This window comes from Scyliorhinus torazame, chromosome 7, assembly GCF_047496885.1.
Source record: "Scyliorhinus torazame isolate Kashiwa2021f chromosome 7, sScyTor2.1, whole genome shotgun sequence".
NCBI classification, from domain to species: domain Eukaryota; kingdom Metazoa; phylum Chordata; class Chondrichthyes; order Carcharhiniformes; family Scyliorhinidae; genus Scyliorhinus; species Scyliorhinus torazame.
This window is the reverse complement of record NC_092713.1, coordinates 14,055,887-14,074,097: the sequence shown is the minus strand read 5'-3', so window position 1 is coordinate 14,074,097 and position 18,211 is coordinate 14,055,887. Positions and strand designations below refer to the sequence as shown.

The 18,211-nt window shown below is 42.9% G+C and overlaps 1 protein-coding gene across 2 annotated transcripts in view; it reads left to right on the top strand.

The window, feature by feature from the left end:
• The window catches only part of LOC140426050 (cAMP-dependent protein kinase catalytic subunit beta), a 205,441-nt gene extending 189,070 nt beyond the window's left edge, over positions 1-16,371 (top strand). For both annotated transcript variants that reach the window (XM_072510353.1, XM_072510352.1), the window contains exons 6-10: positions 509-635; positions 3,050-3,145; positions 3,515-3,637; positions 10,064-10,228; positions 13,857-16,371. In XM_072510353.1, coding sequence (XP_072366454.1) covers positions 509-635; positions 3,050-3,145; positions 3,515-3,637; positions 10,064-10,228; positions 13,857-13,982 — 637 coding nt within the window. In that variant the 3' untranslated portion in view covers positions 13,983-16,371. The remainder of the gene's footprint in view (positions 1-508; positions 636-3,049; positions 3,146-3,514; positions 3,638-10,063; positions 10,229-13,856) is intronic.
• Positions 16,372-18,211: the final 1,840 nt, after the last annotated feature.

Genomic DNA, 18,211 nt, shown 5'->3' with positions numbered 1-18,211 from the left:
TATGTTCTATGTTCTAAGAAGGGACCTAATGTTCTACAGACATGTCCTTTAATGGAAGTTCAAATAATGACTTGGGGAGAATTGTCAACATTTATGCAGTTCTTAACATTCAATGCTGTGCAAAGGTGGTTCTTGAAGAGGCGTTCAAGAACTCGAAACCATCTGAACCTAAAGATGATTAAATACAGAATTTTGTGTCAGTTACGTAAAGGAGGATATCAACAGTGCAGATGTTTGCATCGAAACTGTCTGAATTTCTATCTCTTGTGTACAATTCTGAGAAAAGCGTTCAAGGTGAAATCAATCTCACAGTCAAAAAACTTACAGCTCCTTTGGTTGGTGAATGTTGTAATGTAGTAGATGAATGCGAGTGTTTTGACCTTTATATAATGGTATATGTAATCATGCACAGCATTTTTGGTATTCATCTACTAATTGAGATGTTAGATTTTTTTGTTCCATCAATTATTGAATATTATAACTTGAACTATTTGATCTTTCTTCATAGTGAACCTCACGCACGGTTTTATGCAGCTCAGATAGTCCTGACCTTTGAGTACCTCCATTCGCTAGACCTCATCTACAGAGACCTGAAGCCTGAAAACCTTTTAATTGACCAACAAGGGTATATACAGGTATGGTGCTTGTTGTGAAATTTAATCTGCTGAATTTTTTGCAATTAATTTAAAACTCAAATTGGCGAATTCAGAGTTACCTTGGATAATCATGAACAAATTGTGCAAAGTGGGGGGGGAAGAGATTTTGCAATCGGACTTTCCATTTGGTATTTTCCACAATTGCAACTTATTTTTTTTTTAACGTTCATTTTTTGTTTTTGAAAAGCTAATTAAATTTAGTGCAGTGTGACCCCAAACAACGACAGGTGACCAAAACAGACCCTGAACTACCCTCTTCCCAACCTCCTGAAGGAAAGATGTTTTAGTGAACCCATCTGTATGCAATTTACGACACCAATTCCGTTGAGAATTTGTGAAATTTCTGTTGCAATATTGGCTGACTCTGGAGTAAAGTCACGACTAACCAGAGATGGACCTTTGATTTAAAACTTTTTTTAAACAAAAAATTGATAAATTCTTTGGGGCATCTTTGTGTTGGAGCTAGGAGAACAATTATATTGTTATAGCCGACTGTTTACATGAAGATTTCAAATTAAATAAGCAAAATAATGCGGATGCTGGAATCTGAAATCAGAACGGAGGATGCCGGAAAAACTCGGCAGGTCCGGCAGCATCTGTAAGGAGATAAAGCAGGGTTAACGTTTCGAGTCCTTTTGGCTCTTCATCGGAACTAAAGAGAGGGAGCCATGTCTTAGATATTGAACTGTAGCTGAGAGAGATTGCAACAGGATGTAGCAACCTTAAGAACAAAGATAGATGACCTGGTGTGGGAGGGTGACTGGGAAAAGGAGGAGTTTATTTTCCATTGAGACAATACATGTATGGGATTTTTTTTTTTTTAAAGAAGGATTTAAGAGGAGAAGGTCACAATTTAAAGTTGTTTTACTCAATTTTGAGTCCTGAGGGCTGTAACGTGCCTAATCAGAAGATGAGATGCTGCTCCTCCAGCTTGTGTTGGGCTTCACTGGAGCATTACAGAAGGCCAAGGACGGACATGTTGGCATGGGAGCAAGGTACTGAGTTGAAATTGGAAGTGGAGAAAGGTGTTGACGGGAGATGAGGGGAAGATGTGTTTCTGGTAGTATCATTCTTCATTAATAGGGAATTCAGGGATTATGGGGAGAAGGCAGGATAGTGGGGATAAAAAAAACATACCAGCCATGATTGAATGGCGGAGCAGACACGATGGGCTGAATGGCCTAATTCTCCTGTGTCTTAAGGTCCTTTGAATGCGGAGGCTGGTGACTTTCTGTCACTAAATAATTTCTCCTTTCACTTGTGTCACTTCCTGCAAATGAAAGTTGTGGCTATGAGTAGCCGCATGGGCCCTAGTTATGCCCGTCTTTTTGTCGGCTATGTGGAAACCCCCCCCCCCCCCGATAACACTCCACCCGACTACACAGCTGACTGCACCCCCACACCTGCCCCTGACTGCTTGTGCTTTTTAAAACGGCGGTGTGGCCTCCTTGTACCCGACTCTGCAGCCCTTGACAGAAGCCCTTGAGCTTTGCTTTGCACAGAAAATCTAAAAGGATTTTGAGAAAAGAAACTTTGTGCCAAGTGACAATCTCCTACTCTGTGGAAGTTCAGGCCAGCTATGTTATGATATTTAGTTCCCCATTTTTGCTGTTTCACTGATGAATACCGATTTATTTAAGTCACAGATCTAAATTCGGACTGTGTCTTCGATTCCTGAGCCGATGCTCATTGTGCCTATTATTTCAGTGTAAAGTGAAACTGCTCTCAGCCTGATGCCGTTCTTTTGTGATGTGTCATGGACAACAAAATCATATATTAACTTCAAACAGATTTTCATGGCGTCTCCGTAGGACTGTGATTTGTACACCAACTTACTTCTCCTACTCTTCACTCCATGCACCCTTCCTGAATGAACCAACTCATACTAGGGATGCTTCGAGGAATTTTTACCAAATGCCTTGGGGATCACTATTTTCCTGTAAGGCATTTAAACGCAGTAGCCCAGCGGTTATGGTATTGGACCAGCAGTCCAGAAATTGGGAGTTCAACAGTCACTGTGGCAAGCTGGGAAATTGAATTCATTAAATATCTGCCAATCAGTAAGCTGGCACAAGAGAAAATATCCACAAAACCTGCCAGATCATCATTATAAACTCAACTGGTTCACTAATGTCCCTTCAGAACGAGAGCACGCTGCCCCTATCCAGTTGGCTTATATATGTCTCTTAACGCCCTCAGGGTAACCAGGGATAGGCTTGCCGACGTTGCCCATAAAAATCTTGTCTATAATGTGCTAAGATCCGGCTATGCCACGGTACTTTGTGGATGCAGCTTGTTTACATGTAACTTACAGCTTTTCTAAAATACAGAAACTGCGCAGAGGGGTTTGTTTCAACAGATGTTAATTTAGTGTTAATCTCATATTTCTGTAGGTCACAGATTTTGGTTTCGCAAAAAGGGTGAAGGGCAGAACTTGGACACTTTGTGGAACTCCGGAATACTTGGCTCCGGAGATTATTCTCAGCAAGGTAAGCTCAAGACGGGAACAGACCTCGCAGTACTCAAGAAGTCTGACAGGCAGGTTTCTTACTCAAGTTCGGGTACAATATTATAACTTGCCCACACAACTGCAACTGAATTTCAAAAGGAATTGTACGTGACGCACTTGAACAAATGTCTGAGCGATGTGACATGACTCTATGTAAGTTAAAGTCTTTATAAGTTTCCATTCATCTAGCAGGTTTTCCTGCTTGATAATTTTCCGTAACATAAACAGGAAACTGGCACAATAATGAGGTCGAACACTCAAAGTAATCTGTTTGGGGGAAATTAAATTGGTGCTAAGGACTACATCCTGTGTGCAGTAAACTTGAATGTGTATATCTTTTCATTTCTAGGGCTACAACAAAGCAGTGGATTGGTGGGCGCTGGGTGTTCTAATCTATGAAATGGCAGCTGGATATCCTCCATTCTTTGCAGACCAGCCGATACAGATTTATGAAAAGATTGTCTCTGGAAAGGTGAAAAGTGATCATCTTAACCATTTTTCTAAGAATGCATATTTGAATAGGCAATTCTCCCATTCTTTGTTTTGTATGGTTGATGGGGGTTTGTCTTTGCGGTGTTTTGTGTGTCATCTTGCTTTTTAAGGCCCTTATCTGCGGCACCACTGTTTGGGCAGCACGGTAACATAGTGGTTAGCACAATTGCTTCACAGCTCCAGGGTCCCAGGTTCGATTCCCGGCTTGGGTCGCTGTCTGTGCGGAGTCTGCACGTTCTCCCCGTGTGTGCATGGGTTTCCTCCGGGTGCTCCGGTTTCCTCCCACAATCCAAAGATGTGCAGGTTAGGTGGATTGGCCATGCTAAATTGCCTTTAGTGTCCAAAATTGCCCTTAGTGTTGGGTGGGGTTAGTGGGCTATGGGGATAGGGTGGGGGTATGGGCTTGGGTAGGGTGCTCTTTCCAAGAGCCGGTGCAGACTCGATGGGCCGAATGGTCTCCTACTGCACTGTAAATTCTATGATATGATGAATTGTTCCCTTACCTGGTTGTGATCCTGCAGTGGATGCAACCGACGAGGATAAGGGCACAGACTTCAATCCGCAAATGGTTATTCAGTCATTCCAGCTGGGAAGTGTTCAAGTGAAGAAAGCACTTGCTCTTCACAGACACTAGCGATTTGTTTGTCAACACTCGCTGTCAGAATTGCACGTGGAGTGGAAAAACTTATTTATCCTGTCTTTGTGCCCCCACCCAAAACTTTCCAACTGCCCCTTATCCACTTTGGTGTATATGGGCCAATGATGATTGTGTTCACAAAATTATAACTCCGTGGTCTCAGCAACTGAGGAGATTTGCTTAGAAAATTATTTCCTCCTCTTCGGAGTCCTTTTTAAAAACCCTTTCAAGCTCATGGGATATAATTCCCATGAGATGTCAAACCCATTTAAAGCACTCAAGCCAGCTTAACTCATTTGGTAGCACTCACCTCTGGTTTAGCAGTTGGTGAGATCAAACCCCACTACTCAACGTCATAAAGGTACTGAGCGTGCGGTGCAATGTCCCAGGTATAGTCTTTCAGATGTTCGTAGGGACATAAGATCCCGTGGCACCACTTAAAGAGTAAGAAAATTTTCTTGGCTGGCCTGCTGTTCATCTTCCAAGAAACACCATCTAAATAGATTAATTGGTCATTTTCTGTTTATGGGACTATGCTGTGTGCTAACTGCTGACATGTTTGTGAATTCACATGAATTCGTCTGAAATCATAGAATCATTACAGCACTGAAGAAGGCCATTTGGTCTGTCGTATCGATGCTGGCTATGCAAGACAAATTCGCCTACAGTGCCGAACTCCCCTCCCCCTTTTCTCTATAGTCCTGTAAATTCTGTCTTTTCAAATCCTGATCTAATTCCCTTTTGAATGCCATGGTTGAATCTGCATCCACCACGCTATCAGGCTGTACATTCCAGAAAATGTTTTTCCTCATTGCTTTCTTTGCCCTCGTGTCCATGATCCTTCCACCGATGGGGTCAGTTTCTCTCTGTCCAGTCCCTTATGATCATAGAATTTACAGTGCAGAAGGAGGCCCTTCAGCCCATTGAGTCTGCAACGGCCCCTGGAAAGAGCACCCCACCCAAGCCCATACCTCCACCTCAACCCCACCCAACCCTTTTGGACACCAAGGGCAATTTATCATGGCTAATCCACCTAACCTGCACATCTTTGGACTGTGGGAGGAATCTGGAGCACCCGGAGGAAACCCACGCAGACACGGGGAGAACGTGCAGAGTCCACACAGACAGTGACCCAGCAGGGAATCGAACTTGAGATCCTGGAGCTGTGAAGCAAAAGGTGCTAACCACTGTGCTACTGTGCCGAGACACTTTCAAATCTCCCCATAACCTTCTCATCTCGAAGGACAGTCCCAGTTTCTCCAATATATCTGTGTAATTGAAGTTCTTAATTCATGGAAACATTCTCGTGAACCCTCTCTACTACGTTTGCATCTTTGATGACATGTGCCCAGAGCTTGATGCAGTACTTCCAGTTGAGGCTGAACCAGGATTTGTTTTTGAAAAGGTTTATCCTAACTTCCATGCATTTGTACTCTTAGCTTGTATTTATAAAGCCCGGATTCCCACGCACTTTAAACGGTGGAGGACACTATTCCCATCCCAATAGTAACAGATAATGCAGAGATAATAGAGAGGGAAGAACTTAGAACACTGATAATCAATAGGGAAAAAGTACTGAGCAAATTATCGGAATTGAAGGCAGACAAGTCCCCAGGGCCTGATGACCTACATCCTGCGGTCTTAAAGGAAGTGGCAGATAAAGGTTCCAGTGGATTGGAAAAATGCTAATGTAACGCCCTTATTCAAAAAGGGAGAGAGGCAGAAAGGAGGAAACTATAGACCAGTTAGTTCAACATCTGCTGTTGGGAAATCTGTTATTAAGGAAGTAATACCAGGACATTAGGAAAGTCAAAACTCAATCCATCAGAGTCAGCATGGTTTTATGAAGGGCAAATTGTGTTTGACTAATTTGCTAGAGTTCTCCGAGATGTAACAATCAAAGTGGATAGTGGGAATCCTGTTGATGTAAGCCTGGATTGGACATTTGATAAGGTGCCAGACAAAAGTTTAATATAAAAGGTTAGATCCCATGGGATTAGGGGTACTTTCTTAACTTGGATAGAAGACTGGCTGACAGACAGAAAGCAGAGAGTCGGGATAAATGGGTCTTTTTCTAGTTGGCAAGATGTGACTAGTGGGTGCCACAGGGTTCGGTCCTTGTGCCCCAACTATTTATAAACTCTATTAACGTCTTGGATGCAGGGATAGAAGGTACTATAGCCAAATTTGCAGATGACACTAAAATAGGTGGGATAGTAAGTGCAATCAAAGGGGCGGCATGTGGCGCAGTGGGTAGCACTGGGACTGCGGCGCTGAGGACTCGGGTTCGAATCCCGGCCCTGGGTCACTGTCCGTGTGGAGTTTGCACATTCTCCCCATGTTTGCGTGGGTTTCACCCCGACAACCCAAAGATATGCAGGTTAGGTGGATTGGCCATGCTAAATTGCCCCTTAATTGGAAAAAAATAAATAATTGGGTACTCTAAATTTATTTTTAAAAAGCAAGTGCAATAAAGAAATAAATTTACATATGGATATGTGAGGTGAGTAGGCCAAAATTTGGCAGATCGAGTTTAATGTGGACAACTGTGAGGTTATCCACTTTGGTTGGAAAAATGGAAAGGCTACTTAATCTATATTTGAGAGAAATTTCAGAGTGGTGGGTGAAAGCAGAACTAGGGGGCATAGCCTCAAAATAAGGGGAAGTAGATTTAGGACTGAGTTTAGGAGGAACTTCTTCACCCAAAGGGTTGTGAATCTATGGAACTCCTTGCCCAGTGAAACAGTGGAGGCTCATTCATTAAATGTTTTTAAGATAAAGATAGATAGTTTTTTGAAGAATAAAGGGATTAAGGGTTATGGTGTTCGGGCCGGAAAGTGGAGCTGAGTCCACAAAAGATCAGCCATGATCTCATTGAATGGTGGAGCAGGCTCGAGGGGCCAGATGGCCTACTCCTGCTCCTAGTTCTTATGTTCTTATGGTCTGGTGCAGAGGGTTCTGGCTGTTGTCCTCTTGCATGCATCACTGAAAACTAGTATGCAAGTGGAGCAGGTAATCATAGAAACTTGGATCATAGAATCATAGAATTTGCAGTGCAGAAGGAGGCCACTCGGCCTATCAGGTCTGCACGGCCCATGGAAAGAGCACCCTAATTAAGCTCACACCTCCACCCCATCCCTGTAACCCAGTAATCCCACCTAACCTTTTTGGTCACGAAGGGCAATTTATCATGGCCAATCTACCTAACTCGCACATCTTTGGACTGAGGGAGGAAACCGGAGCACCCGGAGGAAACCCACGCACACACGGGGAGAACGTGCAGACTCCGCACAGACAGTGACCCAAACCCGGAATTGAACCCAGGTCTCTGACGCTGTGAAGCAACAGTGCTAACCACTGTGCTGCCCTGCCGCCCAAAGGAAGGCAAATGGAATTTTGGCATTTATCGCTAAAGGAATAGAGTATAAAAGCAGGGAAGTGTTGCTGCAACTGTACAAGGCATTAGTGAGATCGCACCTGAAGTATTATGTACAGCTTTGGTTCCCTAACTTGAGGAGAGATGTAGTTGCATTGGAGGTAATTCAGAAGAGGTTCATTTGATTGATTCCAGAGAGGAGAGATCTGATGAAGGCAGGTTGAGCAGTTTAGGCCTATACTCAACTTTAGAAGAATGAGAGGCGATCTAATTGAGGTATATAACATGATAAAGTGAATTGACAAAATGGACATAGAGAGGATATTTCCTCTTGTGTGGCAATCTAAAACAAGAGGTCACAGTTCTAGGATAAGGGGATTTAAAACCGAAATGAGGAGAAATTACTTCTCTTAAAGGGTCCTGAATCTGTGGAATTCACTACCCCCGAGTGTGGTGATGTCGAGACACTGAATAAATTTAAGGAGGAGATGAGCAGATTTTTTAATTGGTAATGAGTTGAAGGGTTATGGAGAACGGGCAGGAAAGTGGAGTTGAGGCTGAGGAGAGATCAGCCATGATCGAATTGAATGACGGAGCAGACTTGAGGGGCTGAATGGCCTACTCCTGCTAGTTATGTTCTTATTAACAGCTCTCAATCTTTCCTGCCACTTTCAATGATTTGTAAACTTATTCCCCCAGGTCCCTTTACTCTGGCGCCCCCTTTAGACTTGTGCTTTTTGTTTGATATTGTCTTTTCACTTGCCTCTTACCAAAATAAATCACTTTGCACTTCTCGGCATTAAATTTCAATTGCCGCTTGTTCACCCATTCCAAAAATGTGTCTGCATCCTTTTTTATTGTTTTATGAATTTAAGTACCCAGTTCATTTTTTCCAATTAAGGGGCAATTTAGCGTGGCCAATCCACCTACCCTGCACCTCTTTGGGCTGTGGGGGAGAAACCCACACAAACACTGGGAGAATGTGCAAACTCCACACGGACAGTGACCCAGAGCCTGGATCGAACCTGGGAACTCGGGGCCGTGAGGCAGCAGGTCTAACCCACTGCGCCACCAAGCAGCCCTGTCTGTGTCCTTGTTGAAGTTTTACACTATCCACCTCAGTTCACAATGCTTCCAGGTTTCACATCATCCACAAATTTTGAATTTATGCTCACTGCACAAAGGTCTAGATCATTCATATAAATAAGGAAGAGCGGGGGTCCTAACACTGAGGGCAGCACGGCGGTGCAGTGCTTGGCACTGTGGCTTCACGGCACCGAGGTCCCAGGTTCGATCCCGGCTCTGGGTCACTGACCGTGTGGAGTTTGCACATTCTCCCCGTGTTTGCGTGGGTTTCACCCCCACAACCCAAAGATGTGCAGGGTCGGTGGATTGGCCACGCGCAATTGGCCCTTAATTGGAAAAAAATGAATTGGGTATTCGCCCCTCGGAATTCCTAAAAAAAAACCTTCCTCCAGTCCGACAAACAACCATTCTTCACATTACTCTCCTGTCATTTATCCAATTTCATATGCACGCTACTCTAGCAAGTTAGTCAAACATGATTTGCCCTGAATTAAACTGTGCTCTCTTTCCTTACTTTACCTGTATTTTAAATCATAGAATAGAGTCGTTCCAGTGCAAGATGAGACCATCTGGCCCATCGTGCCTGCACCGACCCTCCGAAAGAGCAGCCTGGCCAGGCCCAATCCCCCCCAACCCCGCCTAACCTTGAGGCATTTTAGCATGGCCAATTCACCTAACCTTTGGACTGGGAGGAAACCGGAGCATCCGGAGGAAATCTACGCAGACCCGGGAAGAACGTGCAAACTCCGCACAGTCACCCGAGGTTGGAACAGAAACCGGGTCCATGGCGCTGTGAGGCAGCGGTGATAACCACTGTGCCACCTTTTGCCAAGTAACTATTAATAATTCTTTGAGACCTGCAGAAACCTTCAAATCTCGGATCTCAATCGCCAAAGTACTGCTGGCTTCATGGTGGTGGTGTAGTTCCTGATGTGAGGCCAGTGACAAAGTACAGCACACACTTGAAATTGTCTTTTGGCACTCATTCTGACACAGGGAGTCTCTGCTACCACCTATGGGTGGAGAGCTAAAGGCACACCCAGGAGCAACCCTTGTACTGTATACTGGGAGCAAGGCATGGTTATTTGACCTCTCAAAGATGCACATTTCTGTAACGGGCCACAACCCAGCTGGAATTTTCCACAGTGGCAGGTGTGGAAATTTGAGATCTGTGGAAGTTGAATTCTCTCGTTTGGAGAAAAATGCAATGTGGCTGGCAGTGTTCTAAGATGTGTTTTGTGAGATGTGCTGTTTAAACATGTTTCGACTTCTATCGTCAAAAGACTTGACATTGGCACCTTTTTCAGGTACGGTTCCCCTCTCACTTCAGTTCAGACCTGAAGGACCTGCTGCGAAATTTGCTTCAGGTGGATCTGACCAAACGATATGGGAATCTCAAAAATGGAGTGAATGACATTAAGAACCACAAGTGGTTTGCCACTACAGATTGGATTGCCATTTACCAGAGAAAGGTGCGTAAATATGTTTTGAAATTATTTACTCGATTAGAAAATCTAGCAAAACGTATTTGTGAATATTGTCTCTTACTGGGACGAAGTGAGTTCAACGGGAGGAGGAAAAGGTAAACTTGAAATAGGAAAGCGTGAAACAGAAATGCTTGGGTCTACCCCAGTCAATGGAAAAAGAAAGGTCCCTTACCTGGAAAATAGTCTTTTTCCTCCTGTTGGACTCTTGAACTCACATCACCCCAGTAAGCACAAGGCTACGCATTGTACTGTGCAACGTCCCACGTGGCTCTAACCAAACTAGTTTCGGATTTTGTGTAAATGTATTTTGATAGATTATTTCACATTTTTGGCAATGTCACAATAAATGAACATTGTCCTGCATTAACTGTCAGTCATTATGGCACAGGTGGCCCATCGAGTCCATGCCAGCTCTCTGTAAAGCAACCTAATCAGTCCCATTCCCCACTCAATCCCTGGAGCCCTGCCAGCCGATTTCCCTCAAGTGATTATCAAGTTTCTATTTTGAAATCATTCATCGCCTCCTTTCTACCACCCTCATAGGCAGCAATCTTCCAGTCAGTACCATTTGCTGTGTTAAAAAAAAAACTTCACACACGCACACAAGCTGCCACCCATTCTCCAAACCCCACCCCCAATCTCTTGCTTGCAAACCTTCTGTGGCAGATAACATTTAGCTTGAAGGGAATCTAGTCTTACCTCTGCCTCACAAGTATTCTTTGCTGAACAAAAATAGTGTAACAAGGACAGTGCAAGCCCATTTCACCAAGGACACTGGCCAGGCAAAGGTACAATTCCAGCAGTTGGAAGGAGCCATTAGCTTGTCCTGTGGCAGGTCTGACGTTTCATTGTCGGTTGCTTGTTTTTGATTTGATTCCACAAAGAAATCTGTGAACCCAATTGCCCCCAAACCCGAGCTGCTTTTGTATTTTAATTTGGAGCCCAGAAACTGGCGCCTAGTGTTTATCCTCTTTATTCAGTGATCTGGCATTCTCAGTGACCCAACTTTGTAGGTCCAGTTTTATCATGTGCAGCATGGAAAATAGATTTTACAATATGTATCGGGAGCCAGTTCCTGGATGCGGAAATCTCCAAATCTAAATTTAAATTTTTAAAAATTTAGCGTACCCAATTTAAAAAATTTTTTTTTTTACAATTAAGGGGCAATTTAGCGTGGCCAATTCATCTACCCTGCGCATCTTTGGGTTGTGGGGGTGAGACCCACATGGGGAGAATGTGCAAACTCCATGAGCACAGCGACACGGGCTGCGATCGAACCTGGGCTGTCAGCGCTTTGACTCAACTGTACATTTCTTTGTTCAGTGCTAGCCACTGTGCCGTCACTCTCCAAATCTAAATTTGAAAGAACTAAAAGCAGCTTCGAGGTAGTTTGCTCACTACCTGAACCATAGCAATCGCCAGGAAATGCCTGAGCTTCTGTACAGCACATTTGATTTCTTCTCTTCCCGATTGCTAAGATTTGTCTAGCGTGACAGTTACGATTCTTTTATGGAATGGATTTGGAATGCCACAGTACACAGAATAAGATTGCCCTTAATTTGAAAGAATTCAGGTCATCGCAGTCAGAGCCACAACTATGTGGCTGGTACAGGAAATGAAAGTGTTACTTCACGTTAATGACTGCACTGCTGTGTACTGTAATTGAGGCATGTTGTTTGGAGCCAGATGAAGAAGCTTCAAGTTGAGTATTGCTCGAAAAGAAAAGACATGTTGAAGCTTTTCATCTTGCGCTTATCAGGACACTTCAAGTATAAGGGAAAAAACAACAACTTGTACTGCAGGACAAGAGAATGCAGATTGGTTGGCAAGTGGACTAATTGGTAGAGGGGTTACCATGGAAATGTAAATGATCTTTATTGTCACAAGTAGGCTTACATTAGCACTGCAATTAAGTTACTGTAAAATAACAACCAAGCGTTGTTTGAAGTTTAAACCAAGCAGCATGTCACTGAATGTTCAAGGCTCTGGTGAATGAATCAGTGAATGGCTGTCACCATAAGTGACCGCATTAACTGCTGCATTCTCTATTGGCAATGCCTCTAACAATCGGACTGCAACCAATCAACATTCTCTTCTCATACTGTCAATCGTTTTTTTTACCTGATATCGGTATCCTTGCAAAGTGTCCTGATGGATGCAAGACTAAATGCGATCGGCATGTCTTTTTTTAAACGATACTCAGTTGCTTTGAATCCCAAGTTATAGCCTGTGGTAATTCAGTCATTGTCTGTATAAAACAAAAAGTGTTAATTTCCACACAATCAAGCACACTTCAAGTTTTGTTTTGTTTAAACAGCAAGGTCGATGTGTAAGTATTTGCCTTTCACTTGTGGCTTGAAAAGAATTTGTTTGGTGAACGCAGTGGCTTCACATGTGTTACAATACATACGAACGTGTGAATTAGGAGCAGGCCACTCGCCCCTCAAGCCCGCTCTGCCATTCAATTTTAACCTCAACCTCACGTTAGTGCCTTACCCCCATGCTTATAAAGAACCTATCTACTTTTGCCTTAAGATATTCAAAGACTCCGCCTCAGCCACCTTTTGAGGAAGTCTCAATCCTCCAAGAAAAAAAGTTTCCCCACCTGTCTTTAATGGGTGATCCCTTATTTTTAAACAGCGACCCCCTAGTTCTAGATTCTCTCACAAGAGGGAACATCCTCTCCACATCCACCCTGTCAATGCCCCTCAGGATCTTGTACGTTTCAATCAAGTTGCCTCTTACTCTTCTAAACTCCAGCGGATACAAACCTCGCCTGTCCAATTTTTCCTCAGAAGACAACCCGTCCATTCCATCTATTAATCTAGTAAACCTTCTCTGATCTTCTTCCAATTTTACATCTTTCCTTAAAATCGGAGACCTGTATTCCAGATGTAGTGCCACCAATGCCCTGTGTAACTGAAGTATAACCATCCTACTCTTATATTCAACTTCCCTCGCAATCATTGATGACATTCTATTAACTTGCTAATTACTTGCTGTACCTGCATACTAATCTTTTGCGATTCATGTACTAAGCCACCCAGGTCCCTCTGCATCTCAGCGCTCTGCAATCTCTCACCATTTAGATAAAATGTATCTTTTGTTCTTCCAGACAAAATGGGCATCCTCACATTTTCCCACATAGTACTCTATCTGCTAGATATTTGCCCATTATCTATATCCTTTTGTAGCTTCCCATGTCCACTTCAAAATTTAGTTTCTTACCTCTCTTTGTGTCCTCAACAAATTTAGCAACCATACCATTGGTCTCTTCAAATCATTTATAAATTGTAAGAAGTTGAGGCCCCCGCACTGACCTCTGTGGCAGACCCGTCATATCCTGCTGACAAGAAAATGAGCTATTTGGCTATCCAGTCTTCAATCCATGCCAATATGTTACTCCCGACATCATGAACTTGAATTTTCTGTGATAAACTTTGATGAGGCACCTTATCAAATGCCTTCTGGAAATAAGTGCCGTACATCCACCGGTTCCCCTTTATCCACAGTACATGTAACTCCTTCAAAGACAGTGGAACTGTTGTCCCAGATATATGATGTCAGTGACCTTTTTCTATCTTGCCCTCTTACACTTTGATGTTGTTTTCAGGTGGAAGCTCCATTCATACCAAAGTGCAGAGGCCCAGGTGACACCAGCAATTTTGATGATTATGAAGAGGAGGACATCCGTGTCTCTTTAACCGAAAAATGTGCTAAAGAGTTTGCTGATTTTTAGAGCGAAAGAGACCGTCAGGGCTTGTATTGGGATCTTTGCACTCTGCTAACAGATGGGGTGGAGTGGAAACCATCTTATTCGTTGAAACAATTACTTAGTTTCTTCATTCCACAAGGCTGAGATCCTTCTTGCCATAATTCATGTGTGCAGTTAGCACAGCCCTCATACACAGGCACATTTACGCAAGGCACTACCTGTGCTACGACACAAAAACTAGACCACTTTCTTATTGTTTCCTTCCTTCCTTCCTTTGTTCTCCAGCAGTTGCCTTTGTGTCATGTAGTTTGTTTTTCTCTCTCCCCCCCCCCCTTTAAAAATGGCAATTTGCAGAGAGTGAAACATTTTGTTTAAGTGTAAAGTTAGAGCAAGTGTTTCAGGATTTATTTGCACTTGGTGTGACTTAGCCCAAAGTGAAAGCTGAACGTTGCTTCTAGTGTTCGCCAGCCACAATTCCTGTCCGTCGTGTCTGAGAGGTCACAGTTGTAGAACACCTTACCTTGTAGAATCAGACTCCTAGAACCTAGACAGCATTTTTGGCATTTTTCTTTTTTTTTTTTTGGAAGTAGTACTTGTTCTCTGTGTATTTATAAATAGACTGAACAAAAGCAAGTTCTCCTGGACATGACCAAAATGAAGTCGAATTGATTGGATGGTTGGAGCAGGGTATGCAGAGCCTGTGCCTTGAATACTCCTGTACTATCAAATTCAGCTGCCCTTCCCAAGTTTGTTTTTGTATTCATCTGGGGAGGATCCAGGCCCAACTCTCACCGGAAGCTGAAGTCTGCAGAACACCATCAGAGATAAAGCTGCCAGCAGGTAATCTTCAGACTAGCTTTGTCTCCCTATCATTCGTTGCTGTGCTGCACCTAGCATGTCAAAGCATAGTCAGTTGTGTCGAGGTTACCCTCCCACACAACTCCGATTCCATTGTGTGTGTTCCTTTAGGACGATGAACGTGGGGTGGGGGGAGGGGAGGGATCCCGTTACAGGTGGAATACTTCAAAGAGAAAAACGACAGCAGCATCAGATACTATCGAGGAATGGAGACGTGGAATTGTTTTAATCGTAATGATTTGGCCTCGGAACTCTTAAAAGGGCTTGGTAAATGGTTTTACGCACGGATCCGGTCGCTAGTTGTGTACAGTATAGTGAGCAAATGCACTAATTGCGTGCACTGGGGCTGCAGTCCTCCATTTTTGCTTTAAGATGCTGCAACAGTATAAGAAGGTCACTGCCAGGATTGTGTTTGATTCCGAGGCACAGTGTTGTGATGCTGAAAAAATGATGTTTGGGCAAATGCTAAAAAGAATAATCACTCCATAACTAGCTTTTCAGGTTATTAATTTTTAGTGCTTTGGTTCATGCATTGCAAAATACTTAACACAGGTAACAACTGCCATGTTTCCACTATCTTTACAATTTTTTATATATATATATATATTATATATATATATATATAAGTTTGTCTCCCTGGGAACAGAACTAAAGAGTTTGCAGGTGTTAGGCTCAGCTACTAGGTAGATGCATTGTCATATAATGACATAATCTGTTGCTACAGGGAAGGGCTAGTGCTTTCCCGTGCTAGCTGAGACACTTCCCTCATGTATTTCAGTGTTGTTAAATCATGGGTTGTGGATTCAGTGGATCTGTACACGCTAACATTTTTTTTTAAACAATTCATTTTAATCAGATTAGTTTTATTTGTACACATATGGCACACAGTTTTGATCTTTCTCTCGAGTATATATATATATATATATATATATATATATATATTTATATATTTATGTATGTATATGAAATAAACCTCTCTAACGGTTGAAATCAAAATGGTTTCTTATGTACAGAAGCAGGCTGAATTCAGATTGGTTCAAATAGACACAGGAAAGGAAAGCAATGAGTTTTTAACAAACCAACTTGATTTGGCGTAGAACCAGTGTGTTTGCCTGAGTTAGCACTAAAGAAACATTGACACAATGTCCTCTTAACCTGAAGGGAACTCATGGAAAGTAAGGCCTTTGTAGACATTTGCATTACCAGTATGAGCTGTAATATCAAACGTTCTGTTTGTCGTCTTGGCTGTCAAAACATTTGCACAACAATGTCCATTATGAGGCTGACACTGACAGCAGTTTTTCATCCACCTGTATTTACCTGTATGTGCAAGGGAAGTATAAGATACTTTGCTGTAGCAGATTTTATGTAACTAAAGAAACGCAAGGTCACATTAATAAATTTAAAAGTTCCTTTGTATGAAAATGTTAAAATCTTTTTGTATTTCATTTAGACTGAGGACATGCTGTTGTATGCTAGCTGTATGCGATAAATTCTACCGTAACTTTGTTGTCGTTTATGGACTTAAAGGTTTTAATAAACGCTGAAGATCACATTTCTGACTGACTTGGCTTATATATTATTAAAGCTTTGACAATCTGACGCTGTGTTTCAGGTGTTACAGCCTTTTCTGGGAGCCTTTGTCCACCGGAACAATCCTAAAATCAGAATGTTTCTATTTGTTAAGCATGTGGCCTTTCTGTAGGGAGTATCGTGTACATGTTTTTATGTCAGTTTTGATCACTCTGCGCACATATGTTTGCATCAGCTTCCACTTGCTACTGGTATTAAAATACTGTGCACAGCCCTGTTTATGAATAATACAGAAAAAATACCAATGAGAGCATGTTTGGCACGGTACTGATTTTCTTGATTCCGGATTTTCTTTGGTGTTTTAAAACGTGTCGTTCACACGTTTCTGTGTGCTTTCCGTCACCGGAAAAGGGTTCTACAGGGTGATCTCTAACTTTGTCAATTTTCCCACCTCCTTTTTCCCCTCACAGGGTGTTGATTCCTTTCTGGGATGTGATTCCGTGTGTGTTGGGGCCCTCTGTACCTTGGCCAAGTATCCATTATTTCTCCAACACCCTTGACAGATAGTTCAACTGAACCAGGACTTTACTGATCTGTTTTGCCTCCCCATTCTCTCTAGGCTGAGGCACCAAATCTGGTTGAAGTGCCACCGTCCAATCTGAGGTCGGCTAATTCAGCATAAATTGGATTTGGAAACTGCATGCAGAAACAATATTCAAAATTATATGCAGGGTTTATGTCTAGACATCCCTGTATTATAATTCAAAAGCTGCAAAAGTCAAGTGAGGCTATAACATTTTTAAAGCTTAATATTTAATTCTTCAGTCTATTTCTCATCTTTGATCTTGGCCCTGGTATTGCATATTGGATAAATTTAAGATTGATACCACTGCCCTCAACCACTCAGTCCTGTATGGGATTCGGGTCCCACACTAACAGTGTTTTTTTTTACATTTAGAGTACCCAATTCATATTTTCCAATTAAGGGGCAATTTAGCGTGGCCAATCCACCTACCCTGCACATCTTGAGTTGTGGGGGCGAAACCCACGCAAACACGGGGAGAATGAGCAAACTCCACATGGGCAGGGACCCAGAGCCAGGATCGAACCTGGGACTTCAGTGCTGTCAGGCAACAGTGCTAACCACTGTGCCACAGTGCAGCCCGACGTCAACAGAGTTGACTAGTGACTTTCCTCTAAAGCGGCTTAACATGGCTCACAGCAAGACAAGACATTAGTTGCCATGCCAGCAACACCAACATCCCAAGAATGGAGAAACTAATATAAAAACTTGCGTCCTATTTAATAATGGTTAATTCTTGTAATTCTCGGGGTGTAAGTGCATCATCCTCAGAAAGTGGCCATGCAAGTTGAAATAGTTGTTACAGGTTATATGATCCTTGGGTTTATAAATAGGGGCATAGAGTATAAAAGCAAGGAAGTGATGCTACATCTTCACAAATCATTTGGTCAGACCACATTTGGAGTATTGTGTTCAGTTCTGGGCACCTTATAATAATAATCTTTATTATTGTCACAAGTAGGCTTACATTAACACCGCAATGAAGTTACTGCGCAAAGTCCCTGATTGCCACATTCCGGCGCCTGTTCGGGTACAGAGAGGGAGAATTCAAAATGTCCAATTCACCCAACAAGCACGTCTTTCGGGACTTGTGGGAGGAAACCGGAGCACCCGGAGGAAACCCACGCAGACACAGTGAGAACGTGCAGACTTCGCACAGACAGTGACCCAAGCAGGATGTTAACCCCCTGGAGAGAGTGCAGAGGAGATTTACTGGAATGGTACCAGGAAGGAGGAATTTTAGATACGAGGAAAGATTTGAGAAATTGGGCTTGTCCTC